Source organism: Haliotis asinina, chromosome 8, assembly GCF_037392515.1.
Source record: "Haliotis asinina isolate JCU_RB_2024 chromosome 8, JCU_Hal_asi_v2, whole genome shotgun sequence".
In the NCBI taxonomy this organism is placed as follows: Eukaryota; Metazoa; Mollusca; class Gastropoda; order Lepetellida; family Haliotidae; genus Haliotis; species Haliotis asinina.
This window is the reverse complement of record NC_090287.1, coordinates 7,054,636-7,070,749: the sequence shown is the minus strand read 5'-3', so window position 1 is coordinate 7,070,749 and position 16,114 is coordinate 7,054,636. Positions and strand designations below refer to the sequence as shown.

The 16,114-nt window shown below is 41.2% G+C and overlaps 1 protein-coding gene across 2 annotated transcripts; it reads left to right on the top strand.

Annotated features, from left to right (window-relative positions):
* Nucleotides 1–3,337: 3,337 nt before the first annotated feature.
* LOC137294071 (nephrin-like) lies at nucleotides 3,338–15,819 on the top strand. 2 transcript variants are annotated; one of them, XM_067825005.1, is made up of 13 exons: nucleotides 3,338–3,722; nucleotides 4,336–4,692; nucleotides 5,792–6,049; nucleotides 6,179–6,463; nucleotides 8,542–8,808; nucleotides 9,057–9,356; nucleotides 9,826–10,128; nucleotides 10,299–10,436; nucleotides 13,589–13,619; nucleotides 13,786–13,805; nucleotides 13,987–14,067; nucleotides 14,220–14,312; nucleotides 14,610–15,819. In XM_067825005.1, exons 1-13 carry the CDS (start codon nucleotides 3,671–3,673, stop codon nucleotides 14,660–14,662), a joined length of 2,238 nt encoding a protein of 745 aa, XP_067681106.1. In that variant the 5' UTR covers nucleotides 3,338–3,670; the 3' UTR covers nucleotides 14,663–15,819. The 2 variants fall into 2 exon arrangements, with proteins under 2 accessions (XP_067681106.1, XP_067681107.1); XM_067825006.1 differs by having other exon boundaries at nucleotides 3,597–3,722; nucleotides 4,447–4,692; nucleotides 14,610–15,796.
* The last annotated feature ends 295 nt before the right edge of the window (nucleotides 15,820–16,114 follow it).

Below are 16,114 nucleotides of genomic sequence, written 5' to 3'. Positions count from 1 at the left end.
ACATTGATCATTAGTGGCTGTACCCTCAACGGGGGTTGAAGTATTGTAAAATAATTGTCCTCCTGAGAGGGTACGTAAGTCCCAAAATTTTCAAAGTCAATTTATACTTTCCAGGACTTTTAAGTGTAGTCTTTGTGTTATTTTAATTTTGGCTGAAATTTCTTACAATCGCCAGCGGCTGAGGGGATGGTGTAAATCCAACTAGGGACCATGCAGGTAGCAAAGGTACTGTAAGTCCCCATGGTCCCTAGTCTGGTGATCTACCTTCTGTCGTTGGCGATCTATAGCCTGTTTTTATATTGTATTGTCCATATAACGATATCAGTTTTACCTTTCCACACTAGTTTTAATGCTAATTGTGATATCCTAGTTGTTTTACTGTCCTCCGTTGACAGGTTTTATAATGGACACAATAGTCGTTTTCATTGATGAATGTTCTCGTCACGATATGGCTGAAATAGTGCCGATGTGACGTTAAATCGTAACTCACTCACTCACTCATTACAGTGTTTTAGTTTTACATGCTAGTTTTATGTTCATATCTGTGATAGTCTAGTAGTTTTACTGCCCATTGTCGACAGGTTTTACTCTTCCAGATGTTTTCATAAGTGAATTGTTCTCGTCACGATATGGCTGCAATATTGCCGATGTGACGGGAAATATTAACTCACTCACTATGGAATGAATGCGTGGTATGCTTACACCAATGAATTATAGTCTGTTTTCAGTGAAAACGTACCGATAGGTTTCACAAGAAAACATTAAAGGGGCACTGATGCGGAGCGAATAATGTTTCTCGCCAACGGTCGAATTACGAAACCAAACCGCAAATTGGTCAGCGCCCGCTCCTTCGACCGTGACGGACAAAGGAACTGGGCTCCTGTCCATATTAGCAGAATTTCTTCACCTTAACAGTCAGGAGGCCGTATACCCATCATATGCCATTTGTTCAAAAATATCCATGGTATTCATTGTCTGATCGTAACCATATATCCCAGCAGTGTAGTTCTTTTCGGATGCTTGTAAGGTATACTTACTGATCCAATTTGATCCTATTTCTGTGTTTTTAACCTCGATATTTAATCATGTTACATGAAAATATGATGTCTACAGGCACGTAGCAAGCCATTTGTTTCAGTACGGAAGATTGCAAAGCTTTATATATATAGGTAGTTTTGAGTGTTGGTTCAGCTGTGATAGCAAATATCATACGTAAATTTTGGTAGCTATGGTAGCTACAATGGTTTATTATTTATGATAATAAAAACACACAGTTGATTTATTTGAATTCGTAAACAAAAAACGATGACTTTGCCTTTGGTAGAGAAATCTGAAAATTTTCTTACGTAAAAAAACCCCCTTATTTCACCTATTTACCCAAGTACTTAGCAAATGCCTGTGTGTATTCCTTATGTAACGAATGGTATCCTCAAAACAGTTTCGGCCCATAAGTGTTTTCAGGCTGCATGCGACACAGAGATTACATCCTCCTTGCTGTAACTCGCGTTTGATGGTGTAAACCTACACGTGTTATTTGTCATCATTCCCTGGATGGTCAATTAATGAAATTATAACAGGTATAATTAGTAGTAACACCACTTCGTTTACTCAACAAAGGTTCCCATTTGGCATTTCTCCTGTCTGGAGTAAATACTCAACATTATAAATTAAGGTCTGTAATGGCAAATGTATTGTATGTTATGTAATATGCACATGTAAGTGATGCAAGAGGGTTTATCAGCTGAGTTACAAAAACAAACATCGATCAAAGGATTAACCGATAACACACTGATTGATTAATTACTTTTATCTTCTAGCGGATTTGTCAAAAGGCAGTGTGTGTAGATGACTACACCCTGTCGTAAAGAGTGAGTGCAAAAACAACATCCTCCCTTCAAAGAATTAACCACCCTTGCGTTGATTGATTGATTGCTCATTATTGGTTAACTAAATTACTTAGAATAGTGGACATCATACAATTAGTTGCCAGGTGTGCTATCTTGGGAGACCAATGAGAGGTTTATCTGGTTTTCACCAACGAAAGACGTGAAACGATGTGTTACTTTTTCGCAAATGAGACAGTTGTAAGACACGCGACACAGAGCAGGATTATTTACCAGCTGCAGATGAATGGAATACGATTTCTTTTACGTGGATATTGATGGATACATTCCTGAACAAGGTAGTAGCCTGACATTGTTGCTATAAAATTAGTCTGTTTTACATTCATTATTTGCATTTTGTTTTAATTTATTTGTTGTAGCATTCAGCAGAATCTGTATGACAGAAAACACACACTAGATCGCGTATGTGTGTGAAATAGGATCCACATTGGCAATCTATACAATGTATAAATGTTGCTGTTATGTTAGAAATTTACTATTAGTATAAGTAGATCGTGTGTTCTTTTATTAATTTTCAGAATCATACAAATATGACAATAAACCAATTAGGTTTATGAGACAAAATATAGAGACGTACATTGGCTTCGTTATTTTCCCGTCCTAATAGTTTTTTACCATTTCTACCACTGGCAGATGATTAACCTTCTAAGTGTTTCATTTGTTTTCATAATACATTTGTTATGAAGTAAAAATGACTTCACCTAAGTTGATCTGTCTATAATTAAACTATCAATTGCGCTTACGGAAAGCGCAGCAGAGGTCACGAACCAGTCACGAATTCTGGGATATCATCCGGGTAAGCACGGGAGAAAAACAATAACAAAAGTTTACACCAGTCCACGGAAATTGCTCCGCATCAGTGCCCCTTTAAATCGAATAAAGTGTAATTAAGATTGCGAATCCTCATAATTTTACCTTGCTAACTGTACATTTGAATTTCAGAATTTTATTCAACTTAAGATAAAAGTTGTTAAACAAACGATCATGGTATTAAATCGCTATTACTGGTTTTTCATTACAAGGGGGTGCGTACATTAGAGCAAACACCGAGAACAAGTAGGGTTGGTCTAAGCAAACGCTCATCACGTGCATTTGTGTCAGTGTTCCAATTACTGCGTGTCCCCCTTGTAATACAGACCAGTACACATAGACAAGATTGCACATCGTCATATGAGCCAAATATTCTAAAGTAGTTACGTTACACCCTATTTCACCTCACCTCTTGTATTCACTACCGTGGACTGTAGAGAGACTATATTCTGTAAAGGGAGTCTGCACATACATCTGCATATAGCAGTCAATAAGGTTTGAGTGATTCGTAACGGTCATAGTACAATGAACTGTATATATGTGTCAACCGGGTTGTTCAATGAGTGTGGAAAACAGTTTGAATAGCACATTAACATATCTTCTCGATTACCCCATAATGTGTGTCACCTTCATGTACACACTATGTCCTTTCAACTGACGACACCCCATGCTCTTCAAGGACGAAATATGCCGCAAATACCCTAAATATTGTCAATCACATGTATGTAGGTACGTCTGTTTATAAACTTAAATGCACCGTTCGCTGTATGCGTTGGGTTACAGGATTTCTTGCAAGCTTTGACTCACTATTTATAGGTGCCAACCAGGAAGTTTGTTGTTGGCGAGCGTGTTTCCCTGGACACTTTAGGGTGTTTCCACATTGAAATCTCTTGTGTCGACCTGAGCCTGACCAGTCGGAAGGGAAGTGTTAAAGTCGGGCGTAGCAGACAGTGAAGATGACCCCTGAAGTAATCGATAAACTGCATATATTCATTGTGATAATCACAGGTAAGTGTAGCTAGGTAGTGGGTTGCTGTGTCGTGTCAAACATGGCTGCCTGTGAGATGAGTATCCAGCGCGAAATTTAAAATAAATGCTGATATTTGTTTATCATTTATCCATTTCCCAAAATGCCTTGAATGTGAAATATCACTCTTATTCGTTCAAATCTGTCGTATCTGAAATGCGATTATTGAGATAGTATGACGGTATAGCGTTACGCCAGTCGGGCTGTCAATGTGTTTAGTCTCCACACATGTGAGTTGAGATGTTTTATGTGAATATGTTTTATTCTTCGATCTTGTTAGAAATGAACACGCCTGAAAAAAACCCAAAAAACTTTTACTTCGCCTTCGTGCGAAAAAATATAAGGTTATCACATAGAGAGCATTAATAAACTTGGTTAAAGAAGTTTCTCTAGACTTCAATTGCCTATTTTGTGGAAATTTCAGATGTGTTCCCATTGGTTCGATTATTTCCTGGTTATTCAGTTAGTTTCTCGAATTTTGAGGAAATTATCTCTATAACGAGAAGTAAAACACATATTATGAATAACGACACATGTTTATGCTGAAGTGGCACAGTTGGGCTTTCGAAATTATGTGACAGTATTTTGTCACAGGGATTGAGGGATCTGTGACTGTGTCAGGATCAGGAGGTACAGGGATACCCAACCAGCAGGCTCTGACACTGAGATGCAACTACACTTTGACACCCGGGGATGTTGTTACAGAGTTCACATGGAGGAAGAGAGAGGGCAGCTCTACAGTGACCATAGCCAGTGGATCTGTGACTGCTCAGAGAGCTGTGTTCTTTGACTCCTGGCAGAACAAGGGCGTGTTTGTCGGTGACTACACCTCCTCCCTCGACATCCGGCTGCCTTCCAGTCACGTGACACCCTGCCATGCTGGGACATATGCATGTGCAGTGGATGAATTATCCGGCAGTGCTTATGTTGAGGTCAACGCTACCATTTTGTGTGAGTGTGCACAGAAAGGCTAAAGTGGTCAGTGGGCATTTACATGGTATCTTCCCAAAGGACAAACCTCCCAAAAGACAGACCGCTTAAAACAGCACATTTATGGTTGATTGCATAAGGCTTAATTAAGCTGTACCCTTGACAATAATGGTATGTGCCCAGATAAGAAAAAACAACATAAGGTATTAAGTATAGTTCATTTAATGAATTAGAATTTTTAAATAAACACACACTGCATAAACATGCATACGTGCATCAACATATATTTACTTGTGAATGCCTCTCAACATACTAATAACGTTACTTTGTTCAAGAATAATATACAGAGTACCCTTTTATACCAGTTTGTAAAATTTGGGAATTCAAGCATTACTCAGTCATCACAATGATTTTATTATATAAAGTATAAGAATGAACGTTATCTTAAAGCACCCTTTTCTCGGTATAAAGTGTAGGATAACAAATAATATGTTACCAGTAGGAACAATGCGTTGGCTAAATATTTTGAAAGGAAATCGACACAGTAATCTTTGTAATTAAGCTATATGTGACGAATTCCATTTTTTACTAATATGTCCACCATTTGTTGAATAACGAAATTAATATTATCAAAATATTTCTGTGTTAGTCTCTCAAGCTGTTAGTAATGTTATTTTCCTCATGAAATGTGAGTATCAACCACTCATCCTCAAGTTAGCCAGTTGTATATGACACTCTTCATGGGCGGATCCAGCTTCTGAAAAAGGTGGGGTTGCAACCCCCACAACCCCTGGATAAACCACTGCTCTTTGTGCCTCTTCATATGATACCATGTGATACACACACACCACCCCCCCCACACACACAAATGGGGTAGGCAGCATTGTTCAGCTATGTAATGTACTGTCTCGTAGGAGGTCTGTCTTTTGGGAGCAAACCATTTACATATTAATGTACACAGATATGTGTACTAATTCCTATGATTCAATATACATATGATGACAATAAAATAATAAGTATAGTTCTCTAGCATAGTTTGCAATGTGCATCATTTGGCTTTCATACCGTTTCAGTATAGTTCAAAATGTTTCTGTATCTTTGCATTTTTGACACTAACCAGATGCACCGTCAATATCTGGCCTCCCGTCCATCGTCCAAGTTATCGAATTGTCCCGTCTCAGGATAGACTGTAGCACCTACACCACACCAGGCAACCCGTCAACCACAACCTACAGGTGGACCGATAGTGGCTCTACTGCCATTACTGGGGCTGTGCTGGACAGAAGCAACATCAGCAGGCATCAAGGAGGGATCTACATCTGTACTGCCAGCAATACTCAGGGATCAGCCTCGGCCACCGTCAATGTGGATATACTCTGTGAGTATAGTTCGAAACACAAAACATTTTACTTGCAGAGGACAATGTTAATTATGTTATAGTTTATAAATTGCAAACATAATGCTGTCATTCAGAATACATTATTTTCCTAATCAAACCCATTGACAGATGCGCCATCCACATCTGGACTTCGAGACCTGTACAAAGTGAATGAGTCATCTCGTCTCAGGATAGACTGTAGCACCTACACCACACCAGGCAACCCGTCAACCACAACCTACAGGTGGACCTATGGTGGTTCTACTATCAGTAATGGAGCTGTGCTGGATAGAGGCAACATCAGCAGGAGTCAAGTGGGCTACTACATCTGTACTGCCAGCAACACCCTAACACCAAGTGGAGGATCCGAACAGCAGGGGACTGCGACAGCACGGGTCTCGGTAGATGTTCAGTGTAAGTCTTGCTTCTCGTGTGCCTAAACACCCGCGAAGATACGTGTTAAACCTGACTTTCCTTAGAAATCGCTAACGGGATCGTGTTGTCAGACACGCTGACTTGGTTGAATGATGTCATTGTATGCCATTTGTGTAGATCGACCCTAACGCTGTTGATTTTCCGGCCCATACGAGGCGGCCATTTACAGATATAGCTATAATATTGCTGAGTGCGACGTTCCACAATAAATACATAAAGAACACCCCCCCAAAAAAACAAACCCAAAAAAAAAAAAAAAAAAAAAAACTAACAAAAAAACAAACAAAAAACAACAACAAATAAATAAATATATAAAAAATAAAAGAAAAACCAAAAAAGAAAAACCCCAGATCGCCCCCACCTCTCATGCAAACAAACAAATATAGCAAAACAAAAACAGCAAACAAAAACAAACAAATCACGTGCAGGTGAGGTGGGTCGGATATATTCTACATTCTACATACCGCTGCCACCTGTAGGAAATAATGCCCTGAAATGTATACTGTTCAAAATAAGTAGGGAATATTGAAATATGATTTTGAATAACATCGTGGAAAATGGTGACAAATATGAAGTTTCATCTTTATTGTCCACATACCCATTCATTTCAGCTCATGTCACCTGTGCATGTCACGTGGTAGGGGTGCAAGTGGTGATTTTACTCCTTACATTAGCATGCATTTCTTGAGTAATGTGACCCCAACAAAACATCCGATGACTTTAAACGATTGTTTGTCGTCTTTACAACACATTATTGTCTTCGTTTAAATTTTGCGACATATAGCGACGTCTGCAGCGAGCGGAACGTCTGAGGGCCGTTGGCATGTTACAGATCGGAACAAAACAGAGAATAGTCGCCCAAACTCTAAATGTTTCCCAATCTGTCATCAGTAGATTGTGGGCACGGTATCGTCGAACCCAAAATGTCTATGATCTTTCTCGTTCCGGTCACCCAAGGTCAACAACTGCGGCACAGACTTGTCAGAACTTATGCTCTTCGAAATCGAACCAAAACAGCTCGTCAGATTGTCTCCCATCTTGAAACTGCAGCTGGAGTTCGAGTCTCGGGTCAGACGATTCGAAACAGATGACATGCACATGGGATTAGGGCTCGTCGACCGTTCGTTACGCCAGTATTGACGGCCAGACACATCTGAGACAGACGTCAATGGTGTGAACAACATCGCCGCTGGGGAAATCGTCGATGGGCAAGGGTTGTGTTCTATGAGTCGAGGTTCACTATAGACTTCCGGGATAGGCGTGCTCGGGTCTGGCGGCTAACCCCAACGTTCATCAACATGACCAATTTGGTGGTGATTCTGTTATGGTGTGGGGAGGAATCACTGTGAATGGCAGAACAGCACTTCACATCGTCCAAGGGAGTCACAGGCCAGTACTATGGTGACAAGATCCTTCATGCCATTGTTATCCCCTTTGCGAGCCAAGCTCATCGACATTATATTTACCAAGATGACAACGCCCGAGCACATCGTGCCAGAATCGTCACCGACTACATGCAGAGGCAAAACATCGTTACCCTGTCCTGGATGGCTGTCAGCCCCTACCTTTCCCCCATAGAACACGTTTGGGACATGCTCGGGAGACGTGTGAGATAGCGTCAACGTCAACCACCTACGGGTCAAGAACTGGGCGCAGCGCTGCAAGAGGAATGGAACGCCATACCCCAGTTCATGCTTGGTCGGCTGATAAGGAGTATGCCAAGGAGGATTCGTGTTTGTTTGGCCAATCATGGAGGTTTCACACGTTATTAACTTAACTGTACGTCAAATTCAGATTATGGACCCTTCTCACCTCTTCATACCGTTTGTGGAAATGACGCGTACATGAGACCACTATTCACCGTGTCATCTAGTTCTAGACTTGTCTATTACTGGTCCCGACCTATTAGTAATAAAATATATTCGCCAAAATTTTGGTTACTTCAATTTTTCCCCGAATATCCCCTACTTATTTTGAACAGTGTAGTTTAAAGTCATATTATCGAAATATTATACCAGCTACGTTTGTGTATATAAATTACATGTCATGTATGCCAGATTTAGACACCCCCGTCCTCGTGTTCGAGAAGTCAAACGTTTCTGAGAACGACTCGCTGACCCTAAACTGCAACGTTATGAGCCACCCAGCCGCAGAGCTGACAGTGCGGAACGTTGACAACGACACCACAGTGGCAGAAGGAGACACCAACGCCATCTCTTACACAATACGAGTTCAGTGTCTCCACAACGGAACCTTTGTCTGCTTAGCTTACAACAGACACACAAGAACAACAACACGGGCTTTTTATGACCTCGTTGTTCTCTGTAAGTACATATTGTGAGTGTCTGTCAGTCAACCTATGACAAACTGCATATACCTGGTGTGAATTGAAACATACACTATCTTGTCGGGATATTACGTACTTATCTGTTTATAATTGAACAAACTATGATTTTCATCCGTATTCAGTATTTTCGTTGAGTTCATTTTATAAGCTCGTCACGGCCTGATTATAACGTATTGTTAAGAAATGATTGAATGACACTGTTCTGTTGTTCGTCTCACGCATCAGGTGCTCCCAGACTTGACACTCGGATCCCTTTCATCAGCCGGTTATACAGAGGCCTGAATGAAGTGGCATCATTAAAAGCTGATATTGTATGTCACCCTCCTCCTGTGTTCAAGTGGCTGGCCTACCTAGATCATCAACGTGTTCCGATACCCAATTCAACATTCCACACGGTCATCACATCCGTGCACCAGTCAGTGCTGCAAGTAACGGTCAGACAGGTGGCAGAATATGGAAAGTATTCCGTTCAAGCTTCAAACGACGTGGGTAGAACACAGCTAGTTTACACCATAGCACCTGCAGGTGATGTGCACTCATGGTGGAGCGAGTGAGGTCTTTAAGCGATATAAGGGTGGGGGGCACCAGAAATTTTCGCACAATATACATGATAGACGGCTTCAGAACAAATGAGTGAGTGAGGGTAGGGGTGGTGTGTGTGTGTGTTGGAAGGGGGGGGGGGGGGGGGCTTCACACATTGCATCTTCAGTGTTGGTGGGCATACGCTTTAAGCACTAGGCCACCCCACCGCCCCGCCCCAGATATTTATGTATTTCAACGCGGGTGTGACACTGATATAAAGGTTAAGGGGCTTTTGTGTATTATCTGACATACATGAATATGATTGTGTCATGAGTAAGAAGTGAATTATCATCGACTGATGGTTTGAATTTCCGTTTGTTCTCCCATACACAAGAGTAAATTCACTTAATAGAGATGTCACTTCTTGGGCATTCAAAACTCGATGTGAATGGCAATTGACACTTTACGGCAGGTGCGCCCATGGCTCCAGGTAACACAGTGGTACACAACATCACATCAACATCACTGTTGCTTCAGTGGCAGGCTAACTTTGATGGTGGCTCTCCACAGACATTCAGTGTTGAGTACCGTGCATCTGGAAGTGACTGGAGGGTCTGGAAGGAAGGGATTCCTGATCCTGGACAAGGAAAATGGCTAACCACCCACATCAATAGTTTGAAACCGAACACAGACTACACGCTCCAAATATCTGCACAGAATATACGAGGTACAAGCAGTCACGTTGTCAGGGACGCTACGACAGCAGGACAAGCAAGTAAGATCTGACTGCTGACGTTTATTTGTCAAACAGCAAAAAAAAAAAAATATCATTTATGATTTACAATCATGTGTTTCATTGAAAAATATCACTCTGAACAAAATTTACATCTAAATGACCCAAAGAATGAATCTACATCGTTAAAAGTCATATCTGATGTTTTGCAGCGTGTTCTTGCGTGACAGAAGTGTCCGATAGATTGGGCATTGGTGTCGGCATTGGCCTTGGGGTAGCACTGCCAATGATCATAAGTCTTGCGATCACAGCAGTAGTGTTCTACCGTCAACGTTCTGTCAAGCCCGGAGGTAGGTCCTGTACACAAAATCCAGTTAGTCACTGGCACAAATATGTAGTCACTAACACAAAACTACATATAACATATATATATATATATATATATAACAGTTACAGTCGATCTGTGAAATCAGTCATTTCACGTAATGCCTAAACCATTTAGGCATTTCACGTAATGCCGGATGCGTTTAGGTATTTCATGAAATGACTGAATTCACTTAGTCATTACGTGAAATGACTGAGTTTTGTGTTAGTTGATTACACAGATTGCCTAAAGTTTCAGGCAATCCGTGTAATCTCGCAAACTACCTTGACAGCTCGACTCAAAGAGCTCGACTCAATGACATCTGGACTCAATGACAGCTGGACTCAAAGAGGGGTAATAAAATAAAAACTCGGTCACTTCCTACGCTCAGCATCTGTAGCAAGGAACATGGATATCGAAGCAAAATTTCGAGCCGAATTGCTCGCAAAGTACCAGAACAACCCGAAGGTCTTGATTCCGGGAGAGCTTTACACTACTACGTTGGACGAACTGAGACTAGCGTCGACACTAACCGGAAAGAAAACAAGGCATGAATACTACTTATTATCGAAGTAAGTGTCATTCATTGATATTTGTTCGGTTTTCTATTTCCATCTTACAGTTGCAATTGCTTTGAACTTCGATAGATTAATAACCCTGCCTGAACTTGATCGAGTCTTTTACTGGATTGCGAAATTGGTCGTAAATCATTCGCTGATACTAAGCATGACGTTACCTTCTTCAGGTATGAGATAATGCAGTGTGGAGACGTCGAGAAGCTGATCAAGCGGCGCCAGGACCCGGAGGCGTCTCCAGTTTATTACGTCTCCATAGAAAATACCTTTGCAGTGATCAAGCGAGAACATCTGGCCACCGGGCATGGTGGCCGTGACCGGATGACCAAAGAAATCAACAAAAAGTACGCGAACATCACGCGAGAGGCGCTTGAATTGTTCAAATCGTTTTGTGAAGAATGTCAGAAAAAAGGAAGCTACCCAGGACGAAAGGTGTGGTTGTGAGGCCGATTCTGACCAGAGATCCCGGGGTCAGGTGGACTTGATTGACATGCAGTCAATGGCCCAAAATTCGTTCAAGTGGATAATGGTCTACCAGGAACACCTGAACAAGTTCGTGGTGTTGCGGCCGCTGACTTGTAAGCGAACGGCCGCAGTGGCACACCAGTTATTGGATATTTTTCTCCTTCGATCTTACAAAGTGACAACGGAAGTGAGTTCACGGCGGAGGTGATAACTGAACTGAAGGAGATGTGGCCCAGACTTGTGATGGTACATGGGAAACCGAGGCATCCACAGAGCCAAGGCTCGGTCGAAAGAGCCAATGGAGACATAAAGCATATGTTAGTTGCGTGGACGGGAGATAACAAAACGAACGATTGGACCATTGGATTAAAATTTGTGCAGTTTCAAAAGAATTCCAGTCTACACGCCGGGATTCAACGTTCCCCCCACAGGGCCATGTGTGGCTGTGACGCGAAGGTCGACCTGTCTTCGTCCACACTGACGACAGAGATACTCGGTCGTCTGCAAAAAGCGAAGAGGAACTACTTGCTCTGAACATACCTCAGACTTCGACTTCAGCGCAATCGTCATGCGATGACGATGACCGCCAAACGGCAGCAACACCAGACCTCCAAGATCAAGGGCTGCAACTTGAACGTACCATACCAGACACAGTCGTCCAGCGAGTCGTCCAGCGAGGAAAGTCCGAACCAGGGTAAGGGAGAAACGACCGAAACTATCGAAGAGCAATCAGAAGGAGAACCTGAGAGTGTCCAGCAGGATACGGGGGACCTTGATCAGCGACTCGTCAACATTCACTCCGAGCGGAATATGGCACAAACGTCGCAGTTGAAACAGGCCGAGAGGATGGTGAATAGAAGCCGTGTGGAAATGGTTGCCGGAAAGGTGGGTGACAACGTCGCTGTGTCTATCCCTCTTGTCGATAGGGGAAGAGGAAACACAAGGAATATTCTCGGGATTGTGTTGGACAGGAATGAAAATGTCCAGGGCGTCCTGGAAAATGATGCTTTCAAACTTCTCTGGAATAGGCCAATATACAGCCTGAGACGAATTCCAGCCAACAAACCTGATCTTGTCCTTTTTTGATAAAACTAATGAGATTATTTATATCATTGAATTTTCTGTCCCTTTTGACAGCAGTTTGATTGGCAAGATTCAGGAAAAGCATGATAAATATGCGAACCTCGCCTTTGAAATGTCTCGCCTGTATCCCAAGTACACTGTCGTCAGGCTCCCGATTGTTCTCGGTGCCCTTTGTTTGGTACCTCCTGGTCTCTTGGCTCAGATCAGGAGAGTGCCCGGGCTCTCCACCGGGAGCACAGCCCTTCTAACAATCTGGGTAATGCAGAAGGCTGCAGAGTTGGGGAGCCTCCAAATTCTCCAAAGAGTTCTTGGTGGGTTCGACTAGGCAGTGTTTCCTGGGAGAAGTCCCATTCGCTGTCTGGGCTGCGTGTAGAGGGGGCGAGGGCCCTGAGCTGATGATGAGCTTTACCAGCCTGACATGTGCCAGGATCACCCAAACCCTCTCTGCTGCATTTCTATCTTAATCTGTAAATAATAATAATAATAAACATGTATGGTCTGTAATCGAATAGAGTATTGTTGTCATTTCACGTAATGCCTGACCCCGAATTTCAGTCATTTCACGTAATGTCTGAAAATTTTAGTCGTTTCACGAAATGCCTAATCACAATCAGTCATAACGCGAAATGTATAAATCGTTCAGGCATTACGTGAAATGACTGATTTCACAGACTGACTGTAATATATATATATATATATATATATATATATATATATATATAGAGAGAGAGAGAGAGAGAGAGAGAGAGACAGAGAGATAGATATAGATGTAAGAGTTAGATAGATAGATAGATATAGGGATAGAGATAGATGTAGATAGATGTAGATATAGATATATAGATATATAGATCTCTCTCTCTGTGTCTCTCTCTGTGTGTGTGTGTGTGTGTGAATGCATCTTTGCATTTAAGAGATACTGTGGTACATGTGCAAACATGGTTCCATCCACAAAAAGGGTAATTGTTGTACGTTTTGAATATAACAAGCTGATGTTAATTTTCCATTTCCATTGAAGGTTCAGATGCTGCTAACACAAAACACCAGACGTGAGTAATTCTAAAATCCACAGACAAAACAACCATAGCATACACTGACAGTTGAATACAACATCTGATAATGTGTCACCGTACATATCAGAAAGTGCAATGTTTTAAGATGTTTCTTAGATTTGTCGACGTCCTGATAAACATATACTTCTTCTTTCCATTACAGATCAATACAAGCTGACCAAGGTATGCGATGAATACATAAATAGCTTTTTTACATTAATGCCACGCAACGTGATGAAAAATGTAGCAATGGCAATGGCAATGACATTGACGCCTACGGTTTTAAACTTGTGTTATTTGTTAGACATGAGCAACGTAGTCATGTATACTTTGTGTAAATGTGGTAATGTTCACGTTGTTTCAGACACCCTTCACACATACTCTGATATCAGTGACAGCAGAAGGAGCGAATATGAAGATCTTCAGGCCAGCACCAGGTTCAGAGGTAAATAAAAATGGGAAATCCTATCTACATTAAATATGATTCCACATGGCATGTCTGCTAATACTAGATTTGCCATTGTGACTTACGGAATAGTGTTTCTGCGAATACATATGGTTTGATTTGTTATTGAGATGCGTTGGCACTAATTTCAGAGGGACCAAAGGAATATGAACATCTGAGGAAAACAGATCCAGTCCGAAGTGATGCTTACCAAAACATCCCAACGCCACAGAGCTCAGCTCATGGTATAATAATATTCTTACCCATATCACATTCATATATTTCAGATAACGTACAACACGCTCCCTTAACCTTGCCATCATTATTGAAAACACGGTAAAATTCTAGAATATCCGGGGCGGTGGGGTAGCCTAGTGATTAAAGCATAATTAAGCTCGTCACACCGAAGATCCGGGTTCGATTCCTCACATAGGAACAATGTGTAAATCCCATTTCTTCTGTCCACCGCGTTAATATTGCTGGAATGTTGCTAAAAGCGGCGTAAAACTAAACTCATTCTGAAATATCTGTCTGATTCTCAGGACCCTCGCCATTGTATGAAAACCAAGGTGACACATCCAACACATCTTTCTGATGCAGCAAGGAAGAGTCTGGTCCTTTCCCCTGACAAAAAAATACAGAGGAAATTGCGATCATATATAAAGTTATCAAGGGTTTGCGAATTCAGCGCGGAAAGACCGAAGGGTTACCTGTGAAAGGCTATACAAAGTATAAATGGATACGTCGTGCTTAGCGTTATTTATACTTGTAACAGAGATCAACAACTGAAATATGTCCGCATGTCCTTTGTAACAGTAGGAAAATCCATACTATATAACAGGAGGAAAATGTGGCGACATGGCAAAGCAAGCAAACAATCGCAGTTGCGCTATCAGAGTTCGTACAAATACTTTACATACAAAAATACAAAAGTAACACTGTACAAATCACATGGTTATTGCTTCGCTTGTTCCTGTATAATACTGTTCACAACGTGAGAAGTATTCATAATGGCGGTCGGTTGGTTTTCTCGTTACACGGGGACATTTCGATTCTTACAAGGGAACAGTTTTAAATCCACTTATCAACCTGGCTATCGTATTGCACAGAACAGTCCCAACGAAGCCATTTCTTTGTACAATAGGAATTAATGAGGATGACCTTTGTACTCTACGTGGCAGAGAAATAGAAACACTACAGCACTTATTCTTTTCATGTGAGAAAACTAAACATTGAATCTCTCAGTTAGTAAACTGGTACAATATGAAGACCGATACTTGTCTCAACATTGATATTGCAAAGTTTTTTACTGGGGACACTAAAGCAGGTGTATCAGTAAACCACATTTTTATGTTAACCAAGCAATACATCAATAAAACGAGATATGCCCTTGCAGAATTAAATTTTGATCAACTTTTCTATTCCATAAAACGTCACTATCATTTGGAAAAATATTTTCGGGGAAGATCACCCACATTTCCAAAGAAAATGGTTATATGTCTTTTTCAAAATGCTTAAACCAAGAAATTGATATAGTGAGTTTTCCTATTCTGCACTCTCTCATCTTCCCTACCTCTCTTTCCCAAACTCTCCTTTCCTTAGCTGTGTGCTTCCTTAGCTTCTCATGCTTTAGCTTCCGTACGTTGTGCATTTGTGAAACAAATTGCAGACTATGCATTACAAACAAATACTTGTACAACTTTGGTTTTGCTTTAATAAAAAAAATAAAGATAAGAAACTATTTTTAAAATATTACTCATATGACTAGGTGAATGATTAGATATTTGAATTCCATCTGAGTAGCTTGAATTTTGTAATTTCCTTAGAGTGTTATGTCCAAAAGGCGGTGGTTGAATGGGCCCGGTTCAACCAATCGGCTGGTCATGCCAAGCCCTGTGCATAGATAATATGTAATTGCACAAAATTTGATTTGGAATTGTTTAAACTTTAGTCTTGGCACCCTTTGTTCAGAATATTATTTGACTTGAATTTTGTTTACATGAATTCTGCCTAGAGTCTTATGCCCAGAAGGCGGTGGCTCATGGGC